This window comes from Bos mutus, chromosome 24, assembly GCF_027580195.1.
Source record: "Bos mutus isolate GX-2022 chromosome 24, NWIPB_WYAK_1.1, whole genome shotgun sequence".
Lineage (NCBI taxonomy): Eukaryota > Metazoa > Chordata > Mammalia > Artiodactyla > Bovidae > Bos > Bos mutus.
Genome location: NC_091640.1, coordinates 46328742 through 46352521, shown reverse-complemented (window position 1 = coordinate 46352521; position 23780 = coordinate 46328742). Strand labels below are relative to the sequence as shown.

General features: G+C 49.0%; 1 protein-coding gene across 2 annotated transcripts in view; it reads left to right on the top strand.

Annotated features, from left to right (window-relative positions):
• Nucleotides 1-23780, top strand: part of LOXHD1 (lipoxygenase homology PLAT domains 1) — a 205295-nt gene that overhangs the window by 134584 nt on the left and 46931 nt on the right. For both annotated transcript variants that reach the window (XM_070361798.1, XM_070361797.1), the window contains exons 24-31: nucleotides 2835-2963; nucleotides 3960-4124; nucleotides 5309-5490; nucleotides 10040-10156; nucleotides 10829-10991; nucleotides 14482-14636; nucleotides 17890-18099; nucleotides 18192-18327. In XM_070361798.1, the coding sequence (XP_070217899.1) occupies nucleotides 2835-2963; nucleotides 3960-4124; nucleotides 5309-5490; nucleotides 10040-10156; nucleotides 10829-10991; nucleotides 14482-14636; nucleotides 17890-18099; nucleotides 18192-18327 (1257 nt within the window). The remainder of the gene's footprint in view (nucleotides 1-2834; nucleotides 2964-3959; nucleotides 4125-5308; nucleotides 5491-10039; nucleotides 10157-10828; nucleotides 10992-14481; nucleotides 14637-17889; nucleotides 18100-18191; nucleotides 18328-23780) is intronic.

Sequence of the window (23780 nt, the reverse complement as noted above, 5' to 3'; positions counted from 1 at the left end):
ATCATTTTGGACTTCCACCCACTGTGTGTAAGGATTCCAATTTCTCTACATCCTCACTAACACTTGTTGTCTTTTGTTTTTTTTGATAGTGACCTCCTGACAGGTATGAGATGGTATCTCATTGTAGTTTTGATTTGCATTTCCCTCATAATTAGTGACAATGAATACTTTTTTCATATATTATTGGCCATTTTTATGTCTTCTCTGGAGAAAGGTCCATTTAAGTCTTTAGCCCATTTTTAATTGAGTTGTTAGATTTTCTTTATTATTGAGTCATATATTTCTTTATATATGTTGGTGATTAACCCCTTATAGGTAAATGATTTGCAAATATGCTTCCCATTCTACAGAATTCGGTTTCTTTTGCTGTGCTTCTAGTTTAATGTAATCCCACTTGCTAATTTTGGTTTTTGTTGCCTGTGTTTTGGGTGTCATATTCATGAACTCATTACCAAGACCAATGTCATCAAGTGTTTTCCTTATGTTTTTTTTTTCTAAGCATTTTACAGTTTCAGGTCTTATATTTAAATCTGTAATTCATTTTGAGCTGATTTTTGTGTATGATGTGAGAGAAGGGTCCAAATGAATTATTTCGCCTGTAGACATCCATTTGCCCTGCACCATTTATTGGAGAGGTTTTCCTGTCTCTATTTTGTACACTTGCGTGCCTCTGACTCTTGAAAGATTACATGCGACTGACTCCAAGAGAGAAAGGCAATTCCTTGTTCTTTTAAATGTTCTTTTAAAATTCTTTTAAAATCCTTCTAAGTCCTCTCTCAGCCCTCATTGCTGCCTCTACCCCCTACAAGTGTTTGGAAGCTGTGAAAATCATCTTCCCTTCAGCATCCTCTCCCCAGGCAATGGCGCCCAAGTCTTTGTCCAGCCTTCCTGAAAGGTGGTTTTGTTTTGTTTTGTTTAACCATTTCCTGCACCCTTCTTTGAGGCGTCACTGTGGTGGCCTTTCAAAACTACAGTGAAGAAGCTCCTGAGTCCACACAGTGAGAGGTCTCTGCTCTGTGTCTTTTGCCAGCTTTTTCCTTCTATTCTGAATGCAGAGGTAGCTCTAACTCTATCTCAATAACAACCTGGGAAATGGTGGCTCTTCCCAGCCTCCAATAAGATTCAGCCAGTGGGTTCCATGGTACTCTTGATATGAGATGCTCAGGGAATCTTGGGGTCATTCTGGAGCCTCTGTCAAGGCCATCACAGAAGGTGGCATATGCGCCGGAGTCAGCATCCACTTGGGCCACCTGTCTAGCCATTCTGAGTTCAGAGAAGAACCAGTTCCTCAAATACATAGTCATCACATATTTTCTCATTACTCCTAAAGCTCTATTCTAAGCATTGCTGAAGAATGAAGGGGCGATCCCTGACTTGGTAATCACCAACTTTGAGATGCTCATATTCTAATTCAGTCGTGTGTACTCGAGCTTGACTAATTGGTTTAAATTTCTCCTATACCGCTTAGTAGCTGTGTGACCTCGGGAAAGGGGCTTAACCTCTCTTTGCTTTAGTTTCCCCCATTTGTAGCGTATTCTGATAGCGCAGTTGGTAAACAATCTGCCTGTCAGTGCAGGAGGCATAAGAGACAAGGGCTTGATCCCTGGGTTGGGAAAATTCCCTGGAGTGGGAAATGGCAACCCAACACAGAATTCTGGCCTGGAAAATTTCATGGACAAAGGAGCCTGGGGGGGTACAGTCCATGGGGTCACAAAGAGTTAATATGACTGAGCACACACACGCACTTTTGTAAAATGGAGATTAAACTAGTAGATATCTCATAGAGTTGTGGATTTAATGAAATTGAATGTGTAAAATATTTGAGACAAAATGACAATAAAGCATTTATTATTAATATTATTATTTAATAGGTTAAATAATGCAAATATAATGAGTGAATCAGGTTGAAACTTACAAATGTATGTCATTGCAATAGTTACTGAACCATAGTCAATGAAATTGAGGGGGCCTAACAGAGTGCTTTTATTTGCCAAGGGATTTCTATGTGTTTGGCACATTCTTCAACACTCAACAGTCATCATATTAAATAGTCACAACTCCTCTATGGGGAAGGCACCAAAGCCACCCCTTTTGACATTTGAGGAAACCAGATCTCAGAGAATTAAGTAATTTGCCCAAGGCCACCCAGACAATAACCAAGGTCTGTCTGACTCTGTGCACTTAAATCATCTGCAGTAAGTCTATGATTATCAAAAGACTTCCTACATGAGGCAGGACTTACAGGGATAAGGAGACTTGAAGAATGAGGCAGGAGGGGATGGTGATGACCCTGGGACCACCTTAAATTTCCGATCAACACCGCAGTCAGAGCCCTAGGACAGAGCCTGTATGTGAGGTGGCTGGTGAGGGGCGCTGGAATCCAGTCCTCCTTCTGTCATCCAGAGAAGAGTCTCCAGAGAATTGGCACATGCCCCATCCTGCAGGGGAGCCCCTGTTTCCTCAATGCAGGGAACATGTGAAGGTGGCTCCCTCCCTACGTGGAGAAACCTGAGGGCTGTGTCTTAGGGCCCCACCGCTTTCTCCCAGGTGATCTTGGATAAGGCCCTTAATTTGTGGGTGTGTCTCCTTTTCTTTAGCAAAGCAGGAAATAAAAATACGTATGTCAAAGAGTTATTGCAAAGCTCCATACAAGGACACACACACACACACACACACACAAAATACCAAAAATGCCCCACAGATAGTAACTGTATAGTCTAAATTTGATAGAAGTTCAGAAATTTGCTCATTAGGAGAAGAGACTAAGAGGGGTAGTCAGACTAAGTTTGAAGGCCTCAGGCCTAGCCAGTCATGCTGGGGTCATTTGGTTGCAGGAATGACCCTCCTGAAATCCTCCAAGGCCAACAGCGACAAGTTTGAGAGGGATAGCATCGAAATCTTCACCGTGGAGACCCTGGACCTGGGAGAGCTGTGGAAAGTCAGAATCGGTCATGACAACACAGGTCTGGCTTCCCTCCCTTCTGTTCCTGGCTGAGAACATGAGGACCATGGGCAGGCCCCCATGGGTGCCTAGGAAAGAATCTAGGGTAGGCTTGGATGTCATCTGCTTTCCGTGATGACACAGCTCCCTCAGTCCCTTCATGGCTGCACACAGAGATTCTGGTCTAATTGATCAGGGTAGGGCCCGGACACCAGTGATTTTTTAAAGCTTTCTCCCCAAACCCCACAGTCAGAAATTTCAGTGTGCAGCCAGTTTTTGACTCAGTAGGTCTGGGATGGGACTCAAGAGATTTTATATTTCACAGGTGATGCTGAGGCTGTTGGTCTGGGGGCTCCACTTAGAACCACGGATGAAGCCAGTTCTTCCCAGAAGCCCCTAATATTGTGCCCAAGTTTGTTCTCTCTCACTAAAGCAGGACTCATTTTTTTTTGGTCTTCAAACCATATCTTGTGAGCCTGAGGAAGGAGGCCTTTCTCCTTGCTTCTGGGACTGAGGGACAAGGTCTCTGCCCGGCTTCCATTTCTTTCTTTAAACCTGAGCACTCATTTTCCCAGGGAGGAGCATAGATCCTTCACTTGTTTCCCTTCCCTTCATGAATCATAAACTGAGGCCAGGGAGCCCAGCATGTCGCCCTGCCACTAGATGAAAATATGGAGCCCTTGTTAACACAGGCTCTCTCTGGCATCTGGGTTCCCTTTTGGGAATACCTTCCACCCTGGACGGTTCTTTGCTTCCCTCCCCTCAGACTCTGCCTCCCGTCATCTCTTCTCCATATCCCTTCCCTTCTGTTCATTTCACTGACAGCAGCCCAGAGTAGGATCCGGTAGGGTACACAGGAATCAGTCCACACTGCTGTAAGCAGAAGCAATGATGAGTCCACGGTGGAACCATAGGCACCAGCCTTTGACTAAGGAAGGATGCTTGGAGTCCTGAAGTTGTGCACAGAAAGCCATCTGTGTAGAGGTCCTTGAGGGGTTCTGTGTCTCCTTCCCTCCAGGCAAGGCTCCAGGCTGGTTTGTAGACTGGGTAGAGGTGGACGCCCCATCCCTTGGCAAGTGCATGACGTTCCCCTGTGGCCGCTGGTTGGCCAAGAATGAAGATGACGGCACCATCGTCAGGGACCTTTTCCACGCGGAGCTTCAGACAAGGCGGTACACACCATGTAGGAGTCCTGCAGGGAAAGCCTGGGCCTCCTCCTAGACCTCCTCAGCCGCCCACCAACTCCCAGTCCCTCATCCGTGCTTGACCCTTGGCCAGGCCCAACTTGGAAATTCCACGGGCCCTGTGCTGGCTGTGGACAGAACTCTAGACCCAAGGAAAGGAAATACGGGATGTATTTCTACTCCAAACTAGCTGATGACATCAGGCAAAGAGCCTGACTTCTCTGGAGTTCAGTTTCCCTGTCTCCAAAATAGAGATAATAGTGCAGGGTGGTTGTAAGACCCAAAAAGGAGAAAAGATAAGGTCTAACATTTGTTGTTGTTGTTGCTCAGTCATGTCTGACTCTTTGCAAGCCCATGGACTGTAGCCTGCCAGTCTCCTCTGTCCGTGGGATTTCCCAGGCAAAAGTACTGGACTGGGTTGCCATTTCCTTCTCCACAGTCTAACAATGAAGGGTCATTATCAACCCCTTAATCAGTCCTCATTCCAGTCATTAACACACCAAAGAAATCACTGTTATAAGATTTTATCTTGACTGGGGGGGGGGGGAAGAACTTGAAAAGAAGCAAAATGTAATTCCTTTACCAGCTAAAGAAAAGGAGAAAATGGAACAATTAGGTGAATTTTTGACATGTTGCTTCCTCTGTCATCATCTGAAAGTCTATTGCCGGGGAGGGGCAGGCCAGTGTGGAGCCAGTGAGTGAGTAGTAGAAGGGGTGAGAAGAGAAGAGAAAGGGCTCTCACCACTGTAGACCGGCCGATCTGATTGGTGGCTGTCCCCTGAAACATAATGCTCCTGTGTATAGGATGTCTACAGCCATGGACTGCTTTGAGGATGCTGTAACAAATGAGGAAACCAAGGCTCCTAGGTGACTTGCACAGGTCGCACAGTCAGGCTAGATAGAGCCTGTGCTTTCACCCAATCTGTTGTACTAGCTCTGTAATGGGAGAGGCACGGAGACCCTAGTCTGAGGTGACAGGGGTTTTCGATGGGCCCAAGGCATGTCGGGATACCTCCCTCCACCCTGGGTTGCTAGGCAACCACATGAAGGTTCAGGCCCCTGGGTAGCAGCTCCTAGTGAAGGGACAGATCCAGAGCGGTGGTGCTGATGAAGAACTTGACCTGCCTGTATTTGTTTCCTGTTTTCACCCCCCCTCTGACTTTGCCTTCTGTCCCCTCCCCAGTTGTCCCTTATGAGATCACCCTCTACACTAGTGATGTCTTTGCCGCTGGGACAGACGCCAACATCTTCATCGTCATCTATGGCTGCGACGCCGTGTGCACCCAGCAGAAGTACCTGTGCACCAACAAGAGGGAGCAGAAGCTGTTCTTTGAGAGGAAGTCCGCCTCCCGCTTCATAATGGAGGTACCGGCATCTGACAGGCTCCCAAGGGAGCCAGCACAGGGGTGCGGGCTGGACCAGAAGGCAAGGAGAAGGAGCCCTTGTCCAGAGTCTGACATGTGCCTTTCATCTGATGGGCTGTTGTGAGTGAGGGAGATGGTTCTCACTGGAACCATCATTCTCACTGGAACCTCATTGGATGAAGTTCATCCAATCTCTCTGAGCCTCAGTGCATGTGAGGAGCCAGGAGGACAGTGACCTTCCCTCTCCGGGACCAGTGTCTGAGTCAAAGGTGACAATGAGTGCACAGGGTTTAAGGAAACTAGAGGCACAGTTCCACTGGGGCTATCTCCAGTGCTACCAACAGCAAAGCCATGGAGGGAGCTGGCTTCCAGACTTCCTCATCACATTATTGTCTCCTGCTTATCTGTCAAGCTATAGTGAAAGTGAAGTCGCTTAGTCATGTCCGACTCTGCAACCCATGGACTGTAGCCTATCAGGCTCCTTCGTCCATAGGATTTTCCAGGCAAGAGTGCTGGAGTAGACTGCCATTTCCTTCTCCAGGGCATCTTCCCAACCCAGGAATCGAACCCAGGTCTTCCGCATTGCGGGCAGATGCTTTACCATCTGAGCCAGCAGGGAAGAAAGCATCCCATGTATTCCTTGGTTCCCACTTGGCTCTGGCCTGAGAGTTTCACTGTTCGATGCTTATTGCGGATGTATGTCACCGCATCCACACCTGGTATTCTGTACACCCATCCCGTGCCTCCTTGTAAGCTCCACTCTGTGCCAGGTGGGGTGGAAGAGACAAGGGAAGGAGAGGACCCAGACCATGCCTGCAAGGGGCTTGTAGTCCAACTGGGGAACCCCAGATCTCAACAAGGCTAAGGAGAGAGTCTGGTGACCATCATCATAGCTGCTCTTGGGGATAAGAAGGCCCTGTCATAGGGTTACTTAGCCCTCAGAGCAACTCTGCGCTGTGATTATCTGTGCTTAAGTATGGGGAAACCAAGGCACAGAGAGTTTAGTAGCTTCCATTAAATCACACAGCCAAGGCATAGTGGAAGTAGGATTCAACGCTTGGAGGCTTAGAATATGTGCCCTTAGCCCCTGCCATCCACTAGCCCATGAGGGCAAACAGTGGGGCTGGCTGAGTGTGCTGTAGGTGTTCAGAGACCAGAGAGGGCTCCCTGGAAGTGGTGGCTTTGAGCTAGACCTGAAAGTGAGCATATGAGGGACCAAGGAGGGAAGGCCTTCCTAGCAAGGGGAACATCATGGCTGAGGGCCAGAGATGGAAGGAAACATAGCAAGTGGCTTGAGGTTTGACAAGACGGGATAGGAGAGGGATGTAACTTGGCTAAGGATCCATGGAACAGGATTTAAAGGGGGTGACTCTGAAGGACAAGGGGTGAGGGCTTGGGCTCTCCAGGTAGTAGGGACTTTGGGAGATGTGCCCCTTATTTTCTGGTGGGAGACAAAGCACAGAGCCCCATCTTGCTTCCTCGGGTCGTGTCTGCCCCAGGAAACTCCCTTTCCCCTCCCCACCTTCTCCGGGAGCAGTCGGCACTTGTGGGAAGGTTGCCACCTTGGTGGAGATTTTTTAACAAGGAGAATTCAAGGGTGATTCATCTATGCACACGAAGCAGCACCTCACCCACAGAGATCTCCTTGTGCGTGCGTCATCCCAGCCGGATGCTGTCAGAGGCCTGAGTGTGATCACACCTTGGCTTCCGGGAAGTTTCATCAATGAAGTCTGCCTAATAGGCAGCTATAATTTGCCAGTAATTTGTTGCAATTTTTTTTCTTTCCAAATCTACCTGGGTGTTGGGGGGAGTATGAGGGCTTAGACACAAATGAGCTTGCTTTGTGTCCCTGTCTCTCCGTTTCTCTTTTCCCACTGATCTTCGGGCAAGAGGAGGAGTGCTGGGCTGTAAGTGAGCCCATAACCCTGGATTCTGGCTCTGCTCAGCCTCTGACTCACGAGCAAGCCCACCCTCTCTGTGGCCTCGTCCTCAGACACCCAAATCTGCTGGGAAAATAACAATGGCTAATATTTACTGGGCATTCCCCATGTGCCAGCCTTGTTCTTGGCGCTTGGGATGTATCACCTCATTTAATCCTCATCACCATTCCAAGAGTCAGATGGTGTCATTGTCCCCCTTTGACAGCTGCCTGGCAGCTCAGTGTCCTTGAGTGCAGATCCTGTAAGTCACGATCTCGCCCGGAGCTTCCTGTTTCTCCTGCTGTGAAAGCGTGAGGCCCCGTGCATTCACTGGTCTCTGTTTAATGACTCAGAAAGTCCAGGAGCTTGCAGGGGACACCAGGTCTCTGATGAAGCACGGGTGAGCTGGCTGCTGGGGAGTTTGTTAACTCAAGGCGTCTCCAGCAAAGTGGTGCTATATTGGTCACTTGGAAGGAGAGAATTGCTGACAAAAAGAAACACGTCTGTGATCTTAGACCCAGATGAACCCTTGAAGGGTTGCCCTGCCCATGCCCCTGCCTTTGGCTGAGCAATCTCCCCATTTGATAGATGAGGCAGTTAAGGCCTAGAAGGTCAAGAAACTTGTCTAGATCATGCAGCTTGTAGGGCTGTAGCTGGGAAGGATGGAGGTGGGTGGGAGCAGGGGGACATTTCTCAGGTGGTGCTGATGGGCTTGGCGGTGGCTGTCAACGGTGTGTGTGTGGAGGGTGTGCAGTGCTGGGAGCTCTTCCAGTTCATTCCCAGGTCACATCTGTCTAGGCTTATAGAGGCTCCACATTTGGTGAATGGTTCAATCACTCATTCAGATGCCATTCACTCATCAGGAGTCTTCAACTACCCTGGGGCTGACTGCCATCTCCTTGTAGCACTGAGTCCTTGAAGGAGCAGGCCAGGCAGAAAGCTCCTCAGAGGGGCTGCCAGGAAGCTCAAGTCTGCACACCCTCCTTAACCTCGACCTGTCAATGCCAAAGACATGAGTTCCGTGGACCAACCATGAGCTAGGGCATCTGGGTATTACTTTGTTTCCCTGCCCTCTTTTCCCTTTACCCCGATTTCCTTGTCTGTTTCCACCTGTGATTGCCCAGATCCCCATAGGGATGAGGCAGGATGGGAACTGACACATCCAGCTCCATTTCAGGGAAGAACATGACACATGAGAACTGGGAGAGGCCCACAGGCTCCCAGAGGCCCTAGAGTGGGGCCTGATGGAGGGCAGCCTGACAGAGAGAGCCAAGGAGGCAGGTGCCAACCGTGTGGATGCCTTGCCTTGTGTCTGGCCACCTTGTTGCTTCTTTTGAAGGCTCTAAGGAAAGGATCTGGGAGTCAGTCACTCCTGGCTGAGTCCCTCTCCAGCACCATGTGCCCACAGGGTCCAGACAGGACAGATGAGAGATGGCACCTCCTGAATTTCAGGGACTCTTCATGCCTGCACGTATCACTCTTTCATTCAAGGGGACTTCCATGCACTCCTTGGTGGCTGAGGTGTGAGAGAACCCAGCTGACTTTGTCACACACGTTTCACAGACGAGGAAGCAATCTTTTATCCTTTCTGCCATTAGGTATTGAGTACAGAGGTCAAGGGCTCTGTTCTGGGTTTTGGGGATGCCGTGATGAGCAAAACAGACGTGGTGCCTGCCCTTATGACTTTCAGTGATGGAAAAGAAGGCTTCACACAAGTAAAGGCAAACTTCTGACTGTGAGAAGTGCTGGTGTGTGTATGTGTGTGTGTGTGAGTGATAGGATGCTGTCAGACCTTATCATGAAGAGATTTGAGTTTTTTGAGGTGATCAGGTCCTTATAGCTCAGTTGGGAAAGAATCTGCCTGCAGTGCAGGAGACCTGGGTTCAATTCCTGGGTCTGGAAGATTTCCTGGAGAAGGAAATGGCAACCCACTCCAGTATTCTTGCCTAAAGAATCCCATGGATAGAGGAGCCTGGCGGGCTACAGTCCGTGGGGTCGCAAGAGTCAGACATGACCTAGTGACTAAACCACCAAGGTGATCAGGGGCTTTCCCTGAGTAAATGATCCTTGAGTTGAGACCTGAATGATGACGTTGGGCAAACACTGGTTTAGGTAAAGAAGAAGAAAGGGAAGGGGCAGGGAGGGCTAATGCAAAGGCCCTGTGGCAAGAAAATGTCAGGCTGGAGGGACTGGAAATTGAATGACACAGAAGAGGAGTGGCTGGAGATGGAAGCAGCCCTGAGGGGTCAAGGAGAAGGTCAGACTAGCAAGGCAGGGCTTGGGCAGAACCAGAACTCATCTTCAGCTCTCAAGCCTCTGCTAGTAACAGAAGACTGGGGGCTGGGCTCCACCATGAAAAGGGGTATGGCCTCCCAGAGCTTGAGTGAACTGAGTTCTGGAGTCTAGGCTGATGTTAAGTTGGGGAGACGAAGGGAGGTGTGAGCACAGCATGTGTAAGGAAGGGAAAGCAGGGGCTGATTTGACCAAACAGGAGGGACTGACTGGGAGAAAGTGACCCCTGGAAGTTCAAAGGGTTTCTAAGGTAGATGCCCTCGGGAGGCAGAGTTTTGCTGAGGTTGTACTTTCCTGGACTGTTCAATCAACATCTGGTGTATTTTCTCCTTCCCCAAGTTAGAAGATGTGGGAGAAATCATTGAAAAAATTCGGATTGGCCATGATAATATGGGCATGAATCCTGGTTGGCACTGCTCCCACGTGGACATCCGCCGGCTCCTCCCAGATAAAGATGTGAGTTTCTGACTGGTCCATCCTGCGGTTTCTTTTGTCCCATTTCAGAAGAGATTCAAGTCAGATTTCTTATAAGAAACTGCAGCCTTTTTAAGTTGAGATAAAATCATCTAAGGAAGATTCAGCCAGTTCATGCCAAGTGCAGGAGCTAAAGCAGGCCCAAGGCACAATCTTTTAAAACCTTCAAGAAAAAGGGTCTGGACAGCCGTGTCTCTGCTCCTCACCCCCAAAGCCGTGCTACTAGTGAGTGACCAAGTGTGTCCTTCCTGCAACTCAAGGTCAACTCAGAGAAAGAAAGCCACCCACACAACTTGGAAAGCATTCTTAAAACCACAGAATTCTAAACCTAGGGAGAAGTTTAAAATACAGACTCTCCCCTCACTGCCAGCTGAGTCTTAGTCTCTGGGATGGGGTTCGGGTATCCATTTTCAAGTGACTTGGGGAATTCGACCTTCCAGAGCCTCCCCCTGACATGGTTTGGAAGTGCTTTAAGTAAGGCTGGATCTGCTGGAATTGGGGCAGGGCTGGGGCCTCCCCTGGGGCTTTTGCATTATCAGTGGGGCTCCATCATCCTTGGCCTTGGTCCCCATGAGTGTTGAGATGGGTGATGAATGACTGAAGTTGGTAGTTTCCACATGAAGGGCTCAGTTTCCTCCTTTCTCCTCACCCCAGGGTACAGAGACCTTGACTTTCCCTTGTGATCGATGGCTTGCCACTTCGGAGGATGACAAGAAGACCATTCGAGAACTGGTCCCTTATGACATCTTCACCGAGAAATACATGAGAGATGGGTCTTTAAGGCAAGTCTACAAGGAAGTGGAGGAGCCTCTGGACAGTAAGTGTGGGGTGATCGCCCTCATCACCATCAGCAGAACGAAGTGTCCCTCGTTGGACACTTGCCCTGTGCGGGGCAGAGCCTTTGCACCTCGGAGGCAGAGTCTGTAATTACCTTCACTCCACAGAGAGGGCAACTGAGGCTCACAGAGGTTACACAAGCTGCCAGAGTTCACTCAGCTAATAAATGGCACGGCTGTTCTTCAGAGTTGCAGCGCCCTCACCCTGAGTCTCGTGCTCAAATCCTCCCCTGGTCTGACAGTGTGATCCGACATCCACGTATGTGCTCTCCTGGGGCTGGACTCAACTGGTCCTTGTTCTCTCCCTTTGCTTAGTTATTTGGCTACTAATCCGCTGGACTTGGTCCTCTCTGCTCTTGCTGGATTCAGCTGTCCCTACCGAGTGTGAATCAGATAGCTTCCCGGCTTTGTACAGAACTGTAACTCTGGTGTTTGTTCTCAGGAGGCTGGGTGCAGCTTCCGTGTCCAAGGCCATGGGTTTCTTTTCTGTGTGTGCCAGTCACCTTTTCCTCATTGATGAGGCTCTTTTCTGCAGAATTTGCACCAGCCTGAGCACACACTTCTTGCCCTCATTCCTTTGCTTTGGAACCACCATTTTCTTTCCTTTATTTATTTATTTTATTAATTGAAGGATAATTGTTTAACAGAATTTTGTTGTTTTCTGCCAAATAGCAACACGAACCAGCCATAGGCATCCACATGTCCCCTCCCTCCTGAACCTCCCTCCCACCTCCCTCCCCATCCCACCCCTCTAGGCTGTTACAAAGCGCCAGTTTGAGTCCCCCCCAACCCCTTGGCTATCTATTTTACATATGCTAATGTAAGTTCCCATGTTACTCTCTCCATACACCTTCTTACCTCTCTGGCTAGTCTCTGAATGCCCTTCTCCCTTCCCTTACTGGGTGGTATTGCTCCAGGCTCAGACCTCAACCTAAACTAAGTCTCTGCTGTAGCTGTGACATTTCTTTTCATCTGAGTTGCCACTTGCTTAGAGATAAAAACAAGTGTTACCTCGATGACATGCCTTTCCCACATCCTTTTCTCTGAATGTGTTTTACTTTGAATCTGGGGATCATTTCCTTTTCTACTTGGATCCCAGAGGATGCGCTGGAAAGCTGTCCTCACGGCACCCTTGGCTGTTCTGTGTTAACAAAATGCTACGAACCCCTCTGCACTGGGTGGTGTTTCTAGGGAAACATCTTTTCACGGAGAGCGGGGTGGCCTTGGTGGGATGGGGAGGGAGGAGGATCCGGAAATAGCCGGATTTGACTGCACGACCGACCGTGCTGCTCAGCACCCAAAAGCTGAGTCGGTTTTGCTAATTCCCAAAAGGACTGGAGAGAGCAGTGAAGGGCAGGAAGGCCATTTAAATCACAGCCCTGGGGACACCACACCCCACTCTGGGACAAGGGTCTCCTTTGAAAATGTCCCACCCAAGTGTGGAGCAGGTCTGAATGAACAGCCAGGAAACGGATGGGGAGAACAAGTGAGGAGGGTGGGGACAGTCGACTGCTGTGTCCAAACTCCGGCAAGATTCCTAGTGTTACCTCTTGTCATATCAGCCAGCCAGGTGTGGGTCACGTTGACTCCTTTAGACAAAAGAAGATGTTATTAATGTGTGTGTGAAATGCTGGCTGGATTCTGCACTGAACTGAGCAAGTTGGGGGCCGGGGGGCCAGGGTTCAAGTGTGCCCAGTGCTGGATCCTACTCTCTAAGGGGACAGGCCTCTAGGAGCAGGTCTCCTGGTGCACCAAGGAGGGAAGGCCAGCAGACAGCTGGGTGGGGTGATGGAGATGGGACGATGGGAAAGGGGGCGGAGCTCAGGACTGGATGTGAGCTTGTGGCCTGTGGTCCAGTCCAGGTGGACACAGGGGTGTGGGTTCAGAGCTCAGAAGGGACCTGGGCTGGAGATACAGCCTGGGGAACTCACAGAAGTTGACACCTGGAGCGTGCAGGGTGAGAGCTACGGGAAGCAGACAGAACTGGAAGACATGGGCATCTGGGGCAAGGCAGATGTTTAGGAACCTATAAAGCTGCTCAAGGAGCAGAAAGAGGCAGAAGGGGAGCAAGGAAGAATAATGCTACGGATCCAGGGGAAAATGAGGATAATAATAGGAACCGTGTTGTGGGCGTGAGCGTGTTCCATACCCACAGGCAGAGCAGCTCACGTCACCTCACTCTCCTGCATTTAGTTCCATGCGGTTCTGAGCCCACTTGCATGGGCTGGTAAGAGTGTCCATCTCAGTCACTGCAGGGCAGGGGTGTCCCCTTTCCTAGGGTCTTATAAAAACCCTGAGGCTCACAGCAGGGACCTGGCCCTCAGTCCAGGTTGGGGACAACCTTTACTTCTGGCCTTCTGCTTGGTGAGACTGTGGCTGCTGGCTGTCAGCCAGCACACAGGTTTCATTTCTCTGGGTGGCCAGAAAGGCTTCTCCAAGGAGCCCGGCTTTGTCAAAAGACCCTGTCTTCACCCTGGAGGCCTCCTTGCTTCAAGGCTTCAGACAGGCTTGGCAGCTGTCTCCTTCCTGGGTCCCTGTGGGCAGTTGGGGAGTTCCTACCACCATAGGCACTCTCGAACCCACACCTGCTCCCAGGCTGGGGAAACGAAACTTCTTCCCAGTTGGGTCGTTTTCACCTTCACCTCAAAGCCACAATTTCCATCCTTCCCCTTGGGGATAATCCAGCTAAGTCCCCTCTTCCTTGGCCTGAAACTCCAAAGCTCCTGGCACAAAGGACTGTGGAGAGGGGACACAGAATGCTTAGCCGTCATAGAAACAGATGCGTCTTCCCCCACCCAGGGTGGGGGGTTGAGTGAGTGACTACTTTATTCTTCCCTGATGAATGCTTAGCAGCAAAACAAAAACAAGACAGTGTTTGGTTTTATTTTCCTTAATAATCTGTAATAATTGTCACACCAAGTATTCTTTGAGCCCTTTCCAAAGGCCGTGGGAGACAAAAGAGTAGGTGACAGTGATTGTGGCTGTGGTGGCGGGTGGTTCCCTGGAGCACTGGGGCAGGTTGGTTGAAGAGTAAATGCAAATAAGAGAAGAGACACTGAGGGGAATCTATTCTTTTAGAAATACTTAATTTTCTCCTATGAACTGTTTAGAGGGATTTGGCATCGATACTGGTCACCCTCTGGCGGGAAGGCAGGTCCGTGTGTCATGGCATTTAGTGACCATGGTGTGCACGCATGGCAGGCAGTTTCCCGGGGTGGGGGTGGGGTATATGTTTTGAGGGATGCTGGAAAAGTCTCCATCCCTTGGGTCTCTTAGAGCAAACTTCCCACTGCTGAATCTGGCCAGACTTGTAGCAGAGCGTGCATAATGGAGCAGACGAAAAAGGACACTGCGTTCTCCTGCAGGCCTGGGCCACAAGCTGAACTCTGCCTACAAATCCAGTTCCCCCAAACTAAACAATGCCATCCCTTTCTTCCCTTTGTCTGTGTGTCTGTCCGACTGCCCACCCAGTTGTGCTGTACTCGGTGCAGATCTTCACAGGAAATGTTCCCGGGGCGGGGACGGATGCCAAGGTCTACATCACCATCTATGGGGACCTCGGGGACACTGGGGAGCGGTACCTGGGCAAGTCAGAGAACCGCACCAACAAGTTCGAGAGAGGAAAGGTAGGCGGGGCCCCCATGTTACCCCACCCCTCTCCTCTGGCCCTCTGTTCCAGGGGCCAGCTCCTCTTGGTCCCTGAGGCTGTCTGGGACCTTTGTGGGATGTCATTGACCCTTGGGGTGGCATCTGCCCCATGCATCCCCCAAGGGCATCTGGTCCCCCTCTATCAGCCTACGCCTGAGCCCTGGGTCCTGTATGTGGAGTGGGGGTGGGACTTGAGTAGGCAAGAGGCCGTGTGAGCCCCAGGTTGCTGGCTATACGGAGCTGGGTCTTCTTCAGAGAATGTAGCTCACTGCACGTGGGTTATGAGTGTGGAGGTGAGCACCGCAGAGTGGGAGAGCTGCCTCGACAGAGGCTTGAACAAGATAGAGGTCTGGAGGGCTGGGTCTGCCATCCACTCCGCCCGTGACTGAGCATCTCTGGACTCAGCGTCCTCATCTGTGAAAGAAGGAGCCCGATGTGAATCAGCTCAGCTGTGTTGTGCAGAACTCTAGACAGCATGGAGGCCCAAGGGAGCCATGGAAGAGTGGGGGTGCAGATGGGCACCCGCCTCCTCCCACATGGGACCACTCTGAGATGGCCTATCTGTTGGGGTGGCAAGCAAGCGTTCTATTAATCAAGGGGCTCTGTGGCTACAAAAAAAGCATGAAGACCATCCAATTGGATAGTGGGATCCGAGGCCCTACCAGCTCTGACCTAACAGTGGTTTTACCAAAGGAAGATTTCCGTCCCCACTTGCTTCCCACCAGCCTGGCCCCTCTCCCTGCCGGAGCACCCCTCCCTCTGCCACCTTCACCCTTCTTCACTTTCAGGCTCCCTTCCTCCTCTCCATTCACCTAACTCTGCCAGAAGCCCCACAGGCCAGGCTACAGCCTGAGGAGGAGAGCCAGGCCACTGGCTCCTAACCCCGTCTGCGGTCCTCCTCGTAGCCGCGTGTCTGGGGAGATAGATTCCCACATCAACCAGCTTGTGTTCACTGGGGTCTCCTTAAGCCCAAGCCTCAGCCAGGCATGACCTTTAGTGCTGAAATGTTCGCTACTGGGTGAACAGGAAAGTAACTCCGGGCCAAGGACAGCGGGTGCCATCTAAGTGGGTCTGCAGCCGGCTGGTGACTCCAGCAGCCAGGCCGCCTGTAAGAAGCCCTAGCCTGGGCTCGAGATCCCAGGGAAGTCGGGCCCCAGGGCTCCCAGAGAAGGTGGGGAGGGGAAAGGGAGTCCCCCGGGGTAGGCACCACCTGAGGAAGAAGGAAGGGGCTCTGGACTTCATTTCCCACCAAAAACTATCTGTTGAATGAATAAATGAGTGAAAGTATAAGTGAAGGTGACGCAATCCATTCTCCTTGGTGTTCAGGTCCAGATTTTTTCTCTCTTAGCAATTATGACATCACAAGAGAAGTCTTTGCCCCGTTCTGCCTCATCCTTCTCCTCCTTCCCTCCCGTGTTGACATCCCGGTGGGGAAGCTGGAGCTCCTCTGGCTCAGTCACTGATGATTTCGGACTTTGTTCACTGCTGAGTATTGTGAAAGCTTCTGCTTCTCTAATCCTGTGCTCCAGATCTAGGAGTCTCCTTGGCACCCCTCTCTCTGTCAGAACTCCCACCCACCCATATCCAGTGAGTCACCTGGTCTTGGAGAGTCTCTCTCTAAATGACCCTCAGATCAGCCCGGTCAGCTTTGTCATGGCTTCCTTATCATACCTTGCTTAGGGAACCCTGCACCAGACCTCTGAAATCCAATCTACCCTCCAGGCTTCCCCAGTTAATCCATCCAAAGATGGCAGAGTCACTCTCTCACTTGGACTCATCAAGGCTCCCCACTGACCCCAGATCTTGCCTGAGCCTTTCATGGGATTCCCAGATCTTCACTGCATGCCTCCCTAGCCTGTGTAGAAGTTCCCTTGGGCCCCAGTTTCCAGAATGGTCCACACTCTCTCCTGTGTCCAGGTCTTGCCGAGGCTCTTCTCTGCATCCGTGCGCATATGCCCAAAGGAAATATATAACACTGCTCTGCGGCTTTAACTCTTTACATAAAAGGTATCCTATATGGGTGTTTTTTTGCAGGCAATGGGGTACCTTTGAAATTTTTCTGTCAAGATAGTCAGACATGGATGTTGTTGGCTTGTTCTTTGTAACCACTGCACACATAACATTCCATGTACGACACTGCCATGGTTATTTACTGTTGCCCCAATCCTGGACACCTAGGTGGGTCCTAACTTTCCACTGTAAACAATTATCCTGCAGTAAGCATCCTTGTGTACATATGAAGGTGTGGAATTGCCATGTCGTAGGGTGTGGGCTCAGCCGCTTGCCAGCACTCTAAGGCCTGCACAGGTCCACACCTGCCGTCAGGATCACACCATTCACCTGCACTTACCTCAGCCTGCAGTCTGACCTGCCCTGGCTGCTTGGAAGGCCCAGCTTCAGCTTAATGCCACTGCCAGGCAAGTCTTGCCAGCCCCGGCACTAGTCCTCACACAGGTGGCTACTACCACCACCTGGGCTGTCCTGAGGAGGGGCGCAGGGCATCCTATTATCCCTGGGTTCCCAGCTCTCAGTACAGTGACTTAACATATTTTTTGGAAGGAAAGTGGGTGTCACTCGGGGTCACCTCTCCCACCTCTCCTTCCCTAAGCTCCTGCCAGCTGTTTTGATCCCAGTTTACCCCAAACCTAGAACTCCATCTCACTGAGCAATCCTAACGGAATGCAAGCGCTCCAGAATACAATGTCACGTCATGAAAGGTATAATCAGGGACACAGAGGAGGGCCTAGGTCACATCCCCACAAAATCCCTCATAAACTCACAGTCCAGGTGTCGTGCCTTATGCTCTTCAGCCTGGCCTGCACCGTAGCCTCTCCCCTTTCTGCTCTCCTGCAGCCCGGACTGGCTCCTCCAACTGCTGGCTTCCCCCTGGGAATTTCAAGGCCCCTCTCCTTATTCAGAAAGATACCACCTCTTCCATAGCTCTTACCATCCAGCCTCCTAGCTGACCTCAACCAATACTCCACATAACTCAGCATGTCCAGGATGTCCTCTTATCCCAAGAGGAGCTAGACTGTAAAACAGGGCAATTGTGGAAGCAAGGCCTTGGAATATCAAACTCTCTGTGTTGGGGATTTGGGCCTGGAGGGGTCCAGCCTGGAAGGTCTGTTCAGCCCAGCAATTAAGGGTGATGAAAAGCACTAGATGGATGGGGTTGGAGCAGGTGGAGGCAGGGAGGGACCCCCACCCAAATCCAGGAATCTGGACTCCCAGGCCGACACCTTCATCATTGAGGCTGCGGATCTGGGCGTCATCTACAAGATCAAGCTCCGCCACGACAGCACCAAGTGGTGCGCAGACTGGTACGTCGAGAAGGTGGAGATCTGGAACGACACCAACGAGGATGAGTTCCTGTTCCTGTGCGGACGCTGGCTGTCCCTCAAGAAGGAGGACGGGCGGCTGGAGAGGCTCTTTTATGAGAAGGTGCGTGAAAGGCAGGTGGGGCACCTGGGGTGATTCTGCGGAAAACAAGGTGCCAGAGGCGTAACGGGCCTGGGTTGTGCTCCTCCTGACAGGAGTACACCGGGGACCGGAGCAGCAACTGCAGCAGCCCCGCTGACTTCTGGGAGATCACCCTGAGCTCCAAGATGGCCGACATCGACATCGCCACAGTGACGGGGCCCATGGCCGACTATGTTCAGGAGGGCCCAGGTAAGCCAAGCAGAGAGCTCACATGGAAATGTGTTTAAACTATTCCTGGACAGGCCATGTATTAACCTTACCATCATTTCACTTACATGTAACATTTTGTAGTTTACACACAGGTTCCTCACATGCTATTTCCATCCCCACAACAGCTCTGTGAACTGAGATACATTGACCAAAAAAAAACAAAACAAAACAAATAGACTGCAAGTTATTTCTCTAGTGAAAATGAGCTTATTTGGGATCAGCAGAGAGTTGCAACTTGGAGTCTACAACCAGGTCAAGCTACATGCAAGTCCCCACAGAGCAAGGGAAGGAGAACTCTTTCATAGAGGAGAAAAGGAAGTTGGGAAGGCTGGAGTAAACCAAGAGTCCACAGCTTTTCATTGGCTGAGTTGTTGCCAGGATAGAAGAGGAGTCTTTCCTGGGCTCTGTCTGTTGTCACAGGACATGAGAGCTCCCCCTTCTGGTTTCCTGACTGTTTAATTACAGTTTGTAGTTTTTTGTCTGTTTTTTTAATTTTCTCCTCTTGACGGAGTTCTTTTTATGAAAGCATCACTGATGAGTCAGGTGTTCACTTCTCAGCAGGTTTTTGTCCCTCAGTGTCAGGAAGGACGTTTCCTGGGTATAGTGTCCCACGTTGGAGAGAAAGTGTACAGATTGGAAACCTAATAAGATCGCATTTGAGTAACAAGGAAGGAGGGAGAAATCTCAGGCATTTTTTTAATCCAAAGTCCATGTTACAAAAATAATAGACTCTGGGGTTTACCTGAAGCTTTCTATCTCCATCAGGGGTTTGGAAACACACTTCTGACAGACCTGATCTGGATATCTTGGGAAAGCTGTTTCATCAGTGGTTGTATGCTTCAGTTCCAGGAAATATTTACTTTCATGTGACTGGATGATGTACATGTCCGATCAGGATTTAATTGCCTTCTTTGTCATATGAATCCAAGAGTCTATTCCTTGGAGTTCGGTAGCACAAGTGTTGGTTAGCAGTACTTCCCAGAAGTTTTTCCAGCAAGATTGAAGACAGTCTTTTCCAATAAACAAAATATCCAGGTCGCAAGGCATAATGCTTAAGATCTTTGTCTCCAAAGAGCGTACCATGAAAAGATTGCTCTACAAATAACATGATTATTTTCAATAGAAATTGTATTAGAGTATCTCTCTTTTTATCAGTTGTGGATCAGAAAAAGTAGAAGCCAAGTACATTGGGTATACTGGGACCATCTTAAAGGGTGTGTGTTGGTGAGTTCCAAAAGGAGTGGGTCTAAGATTTAGAAGAATCAGTGGCAGTGCTTTTGCTAATGTATTTGGAGGATTTCTACAGAAATTGCCATTGAATCTTAATAATGCTGTTAGTGCATTTGACTAAACCAGAGGATTGAGGGTGGTTAGCACAATTAAAGTATATTAAAACCAGCCAAATAGTGCAGACTTGTCAAAGAACCTGGGCTTCCCTGGCGGCTCAAATAGTAAAGGAAGCTGCCTGCAATGCAGGAGACCTGGGTTCGATTCCTGGGTTGGGAATATCCCCTGGAGAAGGGAATGACTACCCACTCCAGTATTCTTGCCTGGAGAATTCCATGGGCAGAGGAACCTGGTGAGCCACAGTCCATGGGGTTGCAAGGAGTTGGAAACAGCTGAGCGACTTAGCATGCACACACATCAAAGTAGCTGACTAGCGAAATTAGTTCTTCAATCACTATGAAGTTTGAGAGGAGTTTCTCAAGTAGGTATCATCTTCTCCAAAAGGGCTTTGTCCACAGAAGAGGCAGTAGTCTGTCTCTAGGGAAGGCTTCCATTCAGTGTGAAAACATACAGACCATGACTGAAAGATATTTATCTCCATGAGACGTAGGAAGTTGTATTAAACCCATTTGCCAGACCTCAAATGGTCCGTTAGTAAGTTTACAATGTCCAGAAGCAATGCAAGCAGATTTTCCTGAGTTGTGTTTCAGAGAAGTGGAAGGGTGAGGTAAGCGCTTTTGTGGCCTTGTTAATGTTTCCTCACTAGTATTGATTCATGGATGCTGTCGTCTCTCCAGTAGGCCAATGGTCTGATGCAGGTACAGTGGTGAGGAGTGGGGATTTTACCCTCTGGTAAGACTGGGTTGTTGCTTGGGCCAAACCAAATAGCTTTCTCTTTTCTATCAAACCAAGAACTGTTGAATTTCCAATCTTGTTTTTCTTTTTTCTGAGGCCAATTGCTGGGCTTTTCTAGCTAGTTTTGCTAAGTTATCATTTGGGGGAAATATCCCTTTGAACTGTTACAGAAGTTTGACTGCTATCAGTTCCTTTAAGGTCAGTATTCCTTGCAGAAATGCCAGCAAGGTGATTTCCCTTGTTTAGTCAAGTTTAGAATGCCTTCTAAACTTATTAATAGCTAAAACTGCAAGTGAAAACATTGCATCCAATAATTCCTGAACATAGGGGCCACTTAAAATTTTATTTGCACTGGAAATAAAGGAGCCGTGCTGTTGCCACAACATTCCAGAATCATGAGCTATTCCAAAAGCATATCTACCATCAGTATAAATACTGGCAGTTTTGTCTTTGGCTGAAGTATGAGTCTGTGTAGGACTGGAAACCTCTTGAGATCACTCATGAGTAACCGTGTGTACCATAGGGCTAAAGTAACATCATCAAAGGAGTTGCAGTAGCACACCCAGCAAAATATTTCTCATTGTCACCTTTTGCATAGGAATCATCAGTGAACCATGAGAAGTCAACGTTACCTGAAAGAGTTTGCTGAAGAGCATGAGGAGAGTCAAGAGGTGACCCATCAGCGTTACTCAGTAGAGAGGGACTTCATCATGGAAAGGAGAAGAGTAGCCTGGCTAAGGATATTACAATGTAAAAGAGTTATATAAGGAGCAGTTAACAAAAGGACATCACGGGAAGTGAGACAGCTGACTGAGAAGTGTTGAGTGTGATGAGAATTCAGGAGGACTTCTACTGCATGAGGCACAAAAATGGTTCAAGATCTCATAAGGATTTTTTTGGTAGCCCTTACCCAAAGAGTCGGACACGACTGAGTGACTGAACTGAACTGAACTGAACTGACCCAAAAGGGCAGTAGCTTCAATGGCAAAGAGGGTATCCCATTGGCGCAGGCTCCAGTTGCTGGCTGTCATACCCTGTGGGCCAATGGTTCTCCCTGTGTTTTAGGGCATGTACCCCAAGGCATACACATACCTCTTCCTTTTCATATGCCAAAAGGGAAAAGAAAATCTGATCGTTGAGATGCCCAAGGGCAGGTGGATTCATCAAACTCTCCTTTAAGGCCTTAGAAGCTATGCCATCTGCTTCTTCACATAATATTGCTGCTGTTGCTAAGTCGCTTCAGTCGTGTCCAACTCTGTGCGACCCCATAGACAGAAGCCCACCAGGCTCCCCCATCCTTGGGATTCTCCAGGCAAGAACACTGGAGTGGGTTGTCATTTCCTTCTCCACCCCATAATATTAGGTCAGTGTTATTATTGTTTAGTAGAACAAACACAGGTTTGACCATAAGAGAGAAATCTGGAATTCAATTTTCGCAACAACAAAGTAGCTCTAGAAAACCTAGCAGTCAGCACTTAATTTGGGGTTTGGGGAAATTTAGGACACAGTGAGGTCTGTCTGGAACTAGGTATAACTCTTGTTCTGATATTAGATGCCTTACATGTGGAAACTAGGGACTGAGGCAAACTGCAACTTTTCTTTGGCAATCTTATGTCCCTTCAAGGTTAAAAGCTTTAGCGAGTGGATACTGTCTTTTTAAAAGGAAGCTTGAGAAGGAGAGCAAAGAAACAAATCCTCCACATAGTGCGCCAAAGTAGATCCCTAGGGGAATTTTTATCATCCAGATCAGGCTTCAGGATTTGTGAGAAATAGGAAGGACTCCTAGTAAAACCCTGAAGCGTTACTGTCCAGGTGAATTTTTTTTTTCTTCCAGAGTTAATGCATAAAGGTACTGCCTAGCTTCTTCTCAGATCAGATCAGATCAGTCGCTCAGTCGTGTCCGACTCTTTGCAACCTCATGAATCGCAGCACGCCAGGCCTCCCTGTCCATCACCAACTCCCGGAGTTCACCCAGACTCACGTCCATCGAGTCGGTGATGCCATCCAGCCATCTCATCCTCTGTCATCCCCTTCTCCTCCTGCCCCCAATCCCTCCCAGCATCAGAGTCTTTTCCAAGGAGTCAACTCTTCGCACGAGGTGGCCAAAGTACTGGAGTTTCAGCTTTAGCATCATTCCTTCCAAAGAAATCCCAGGGCTGATCTCCTTCAGAATGGACTGGTTGGATCTCCTTGCAGTCCAAGGGACTCTCAAGAGTCTTTTCCAACACCACAGTTCAAAAGCATCAATTCTTCGGCACTCAGCCTTCTTCACAGTCCAACTCTCACATCCATACATGACCACAGGAAAAACCATAGCCTTGACTAGATGAACCTTTGTTGGCAAACTAATGACTGCTTTTGAATATGCTATCTAGGTTGGTCATAACTTTCCTTCCAAGGAGTAAGCGTCTTTTAATTTCATGGCTGCAGTCACCATCTGTAGTGATTTTGGAGCCCCCTAAAATAAAGTCTGCCACTGTTTCCACTGTTTCCCCATCTATTTCCCATGAAGTGGTGGGACCGGATACCATGATCTTCGTTTTCTGAATGTTGAGCCTTAAGCCAACTTTTTCACTCTCCACTTTCACTTTCATCAAGAGGCTTTTTAGTTTCTCTTCACTTTCTGCCATAACGGTGGTGTCATCTGCGTATCTGAGGTTATTGATATTTCTCCTGGCAATCTTGATTCCAGCTTGTGCTTCTTCCAGTCCAGCGTTTCTCATGATGTACTCTGCATATAAGTTAAATAAGCAGGGTGACAATATACAGCCTTGACGAACTCCTTTTCCTATTTGGAACCAGTCTGTTGTTTCATGTCCAGTTCTAACTGTTGCTTCCTGACCTGCATACAAATTTCTCAAGAGGCAGATCAGGTGGTCTGGTATTCCCATCTCTTTCAGAATTTTCCACAGTTTATTGTGATCCACACAGTCAAAAGCTTTGGCATAGTCAATAAAGCAGAAATAGATGTTTTTCTGGAACTCTCTTGCTTTTTCCATGATCCAGCGGATGTTGGCAATTTGATCTCTGGTTCCTCTGCCTTTTCTAAAACCAGCTTGAACATCAGGAAGTTCACGGTTCACATATTGCTGAAGCCTGGCTTGGAGAATTTTGAGCATTACTTTACTAGCGTGTGAGATGAGTGCAATTGTGCGGTAGTTTGAGCATTCTTTGGTATTGCCTTTCTTTGGGATTGGAATGAAAACTGACCTTTTCCAGTCCTATGGCCACTGCTGAGTTTTCCAAATTTGCTGGCATATTGAGTGCAGCACTTTCACAGCATCATCTTTCAGGATTTGGAATAGCTCGACTGGAATTCTATCACCTCCACTAGCTTTGTTCGTAGCGAT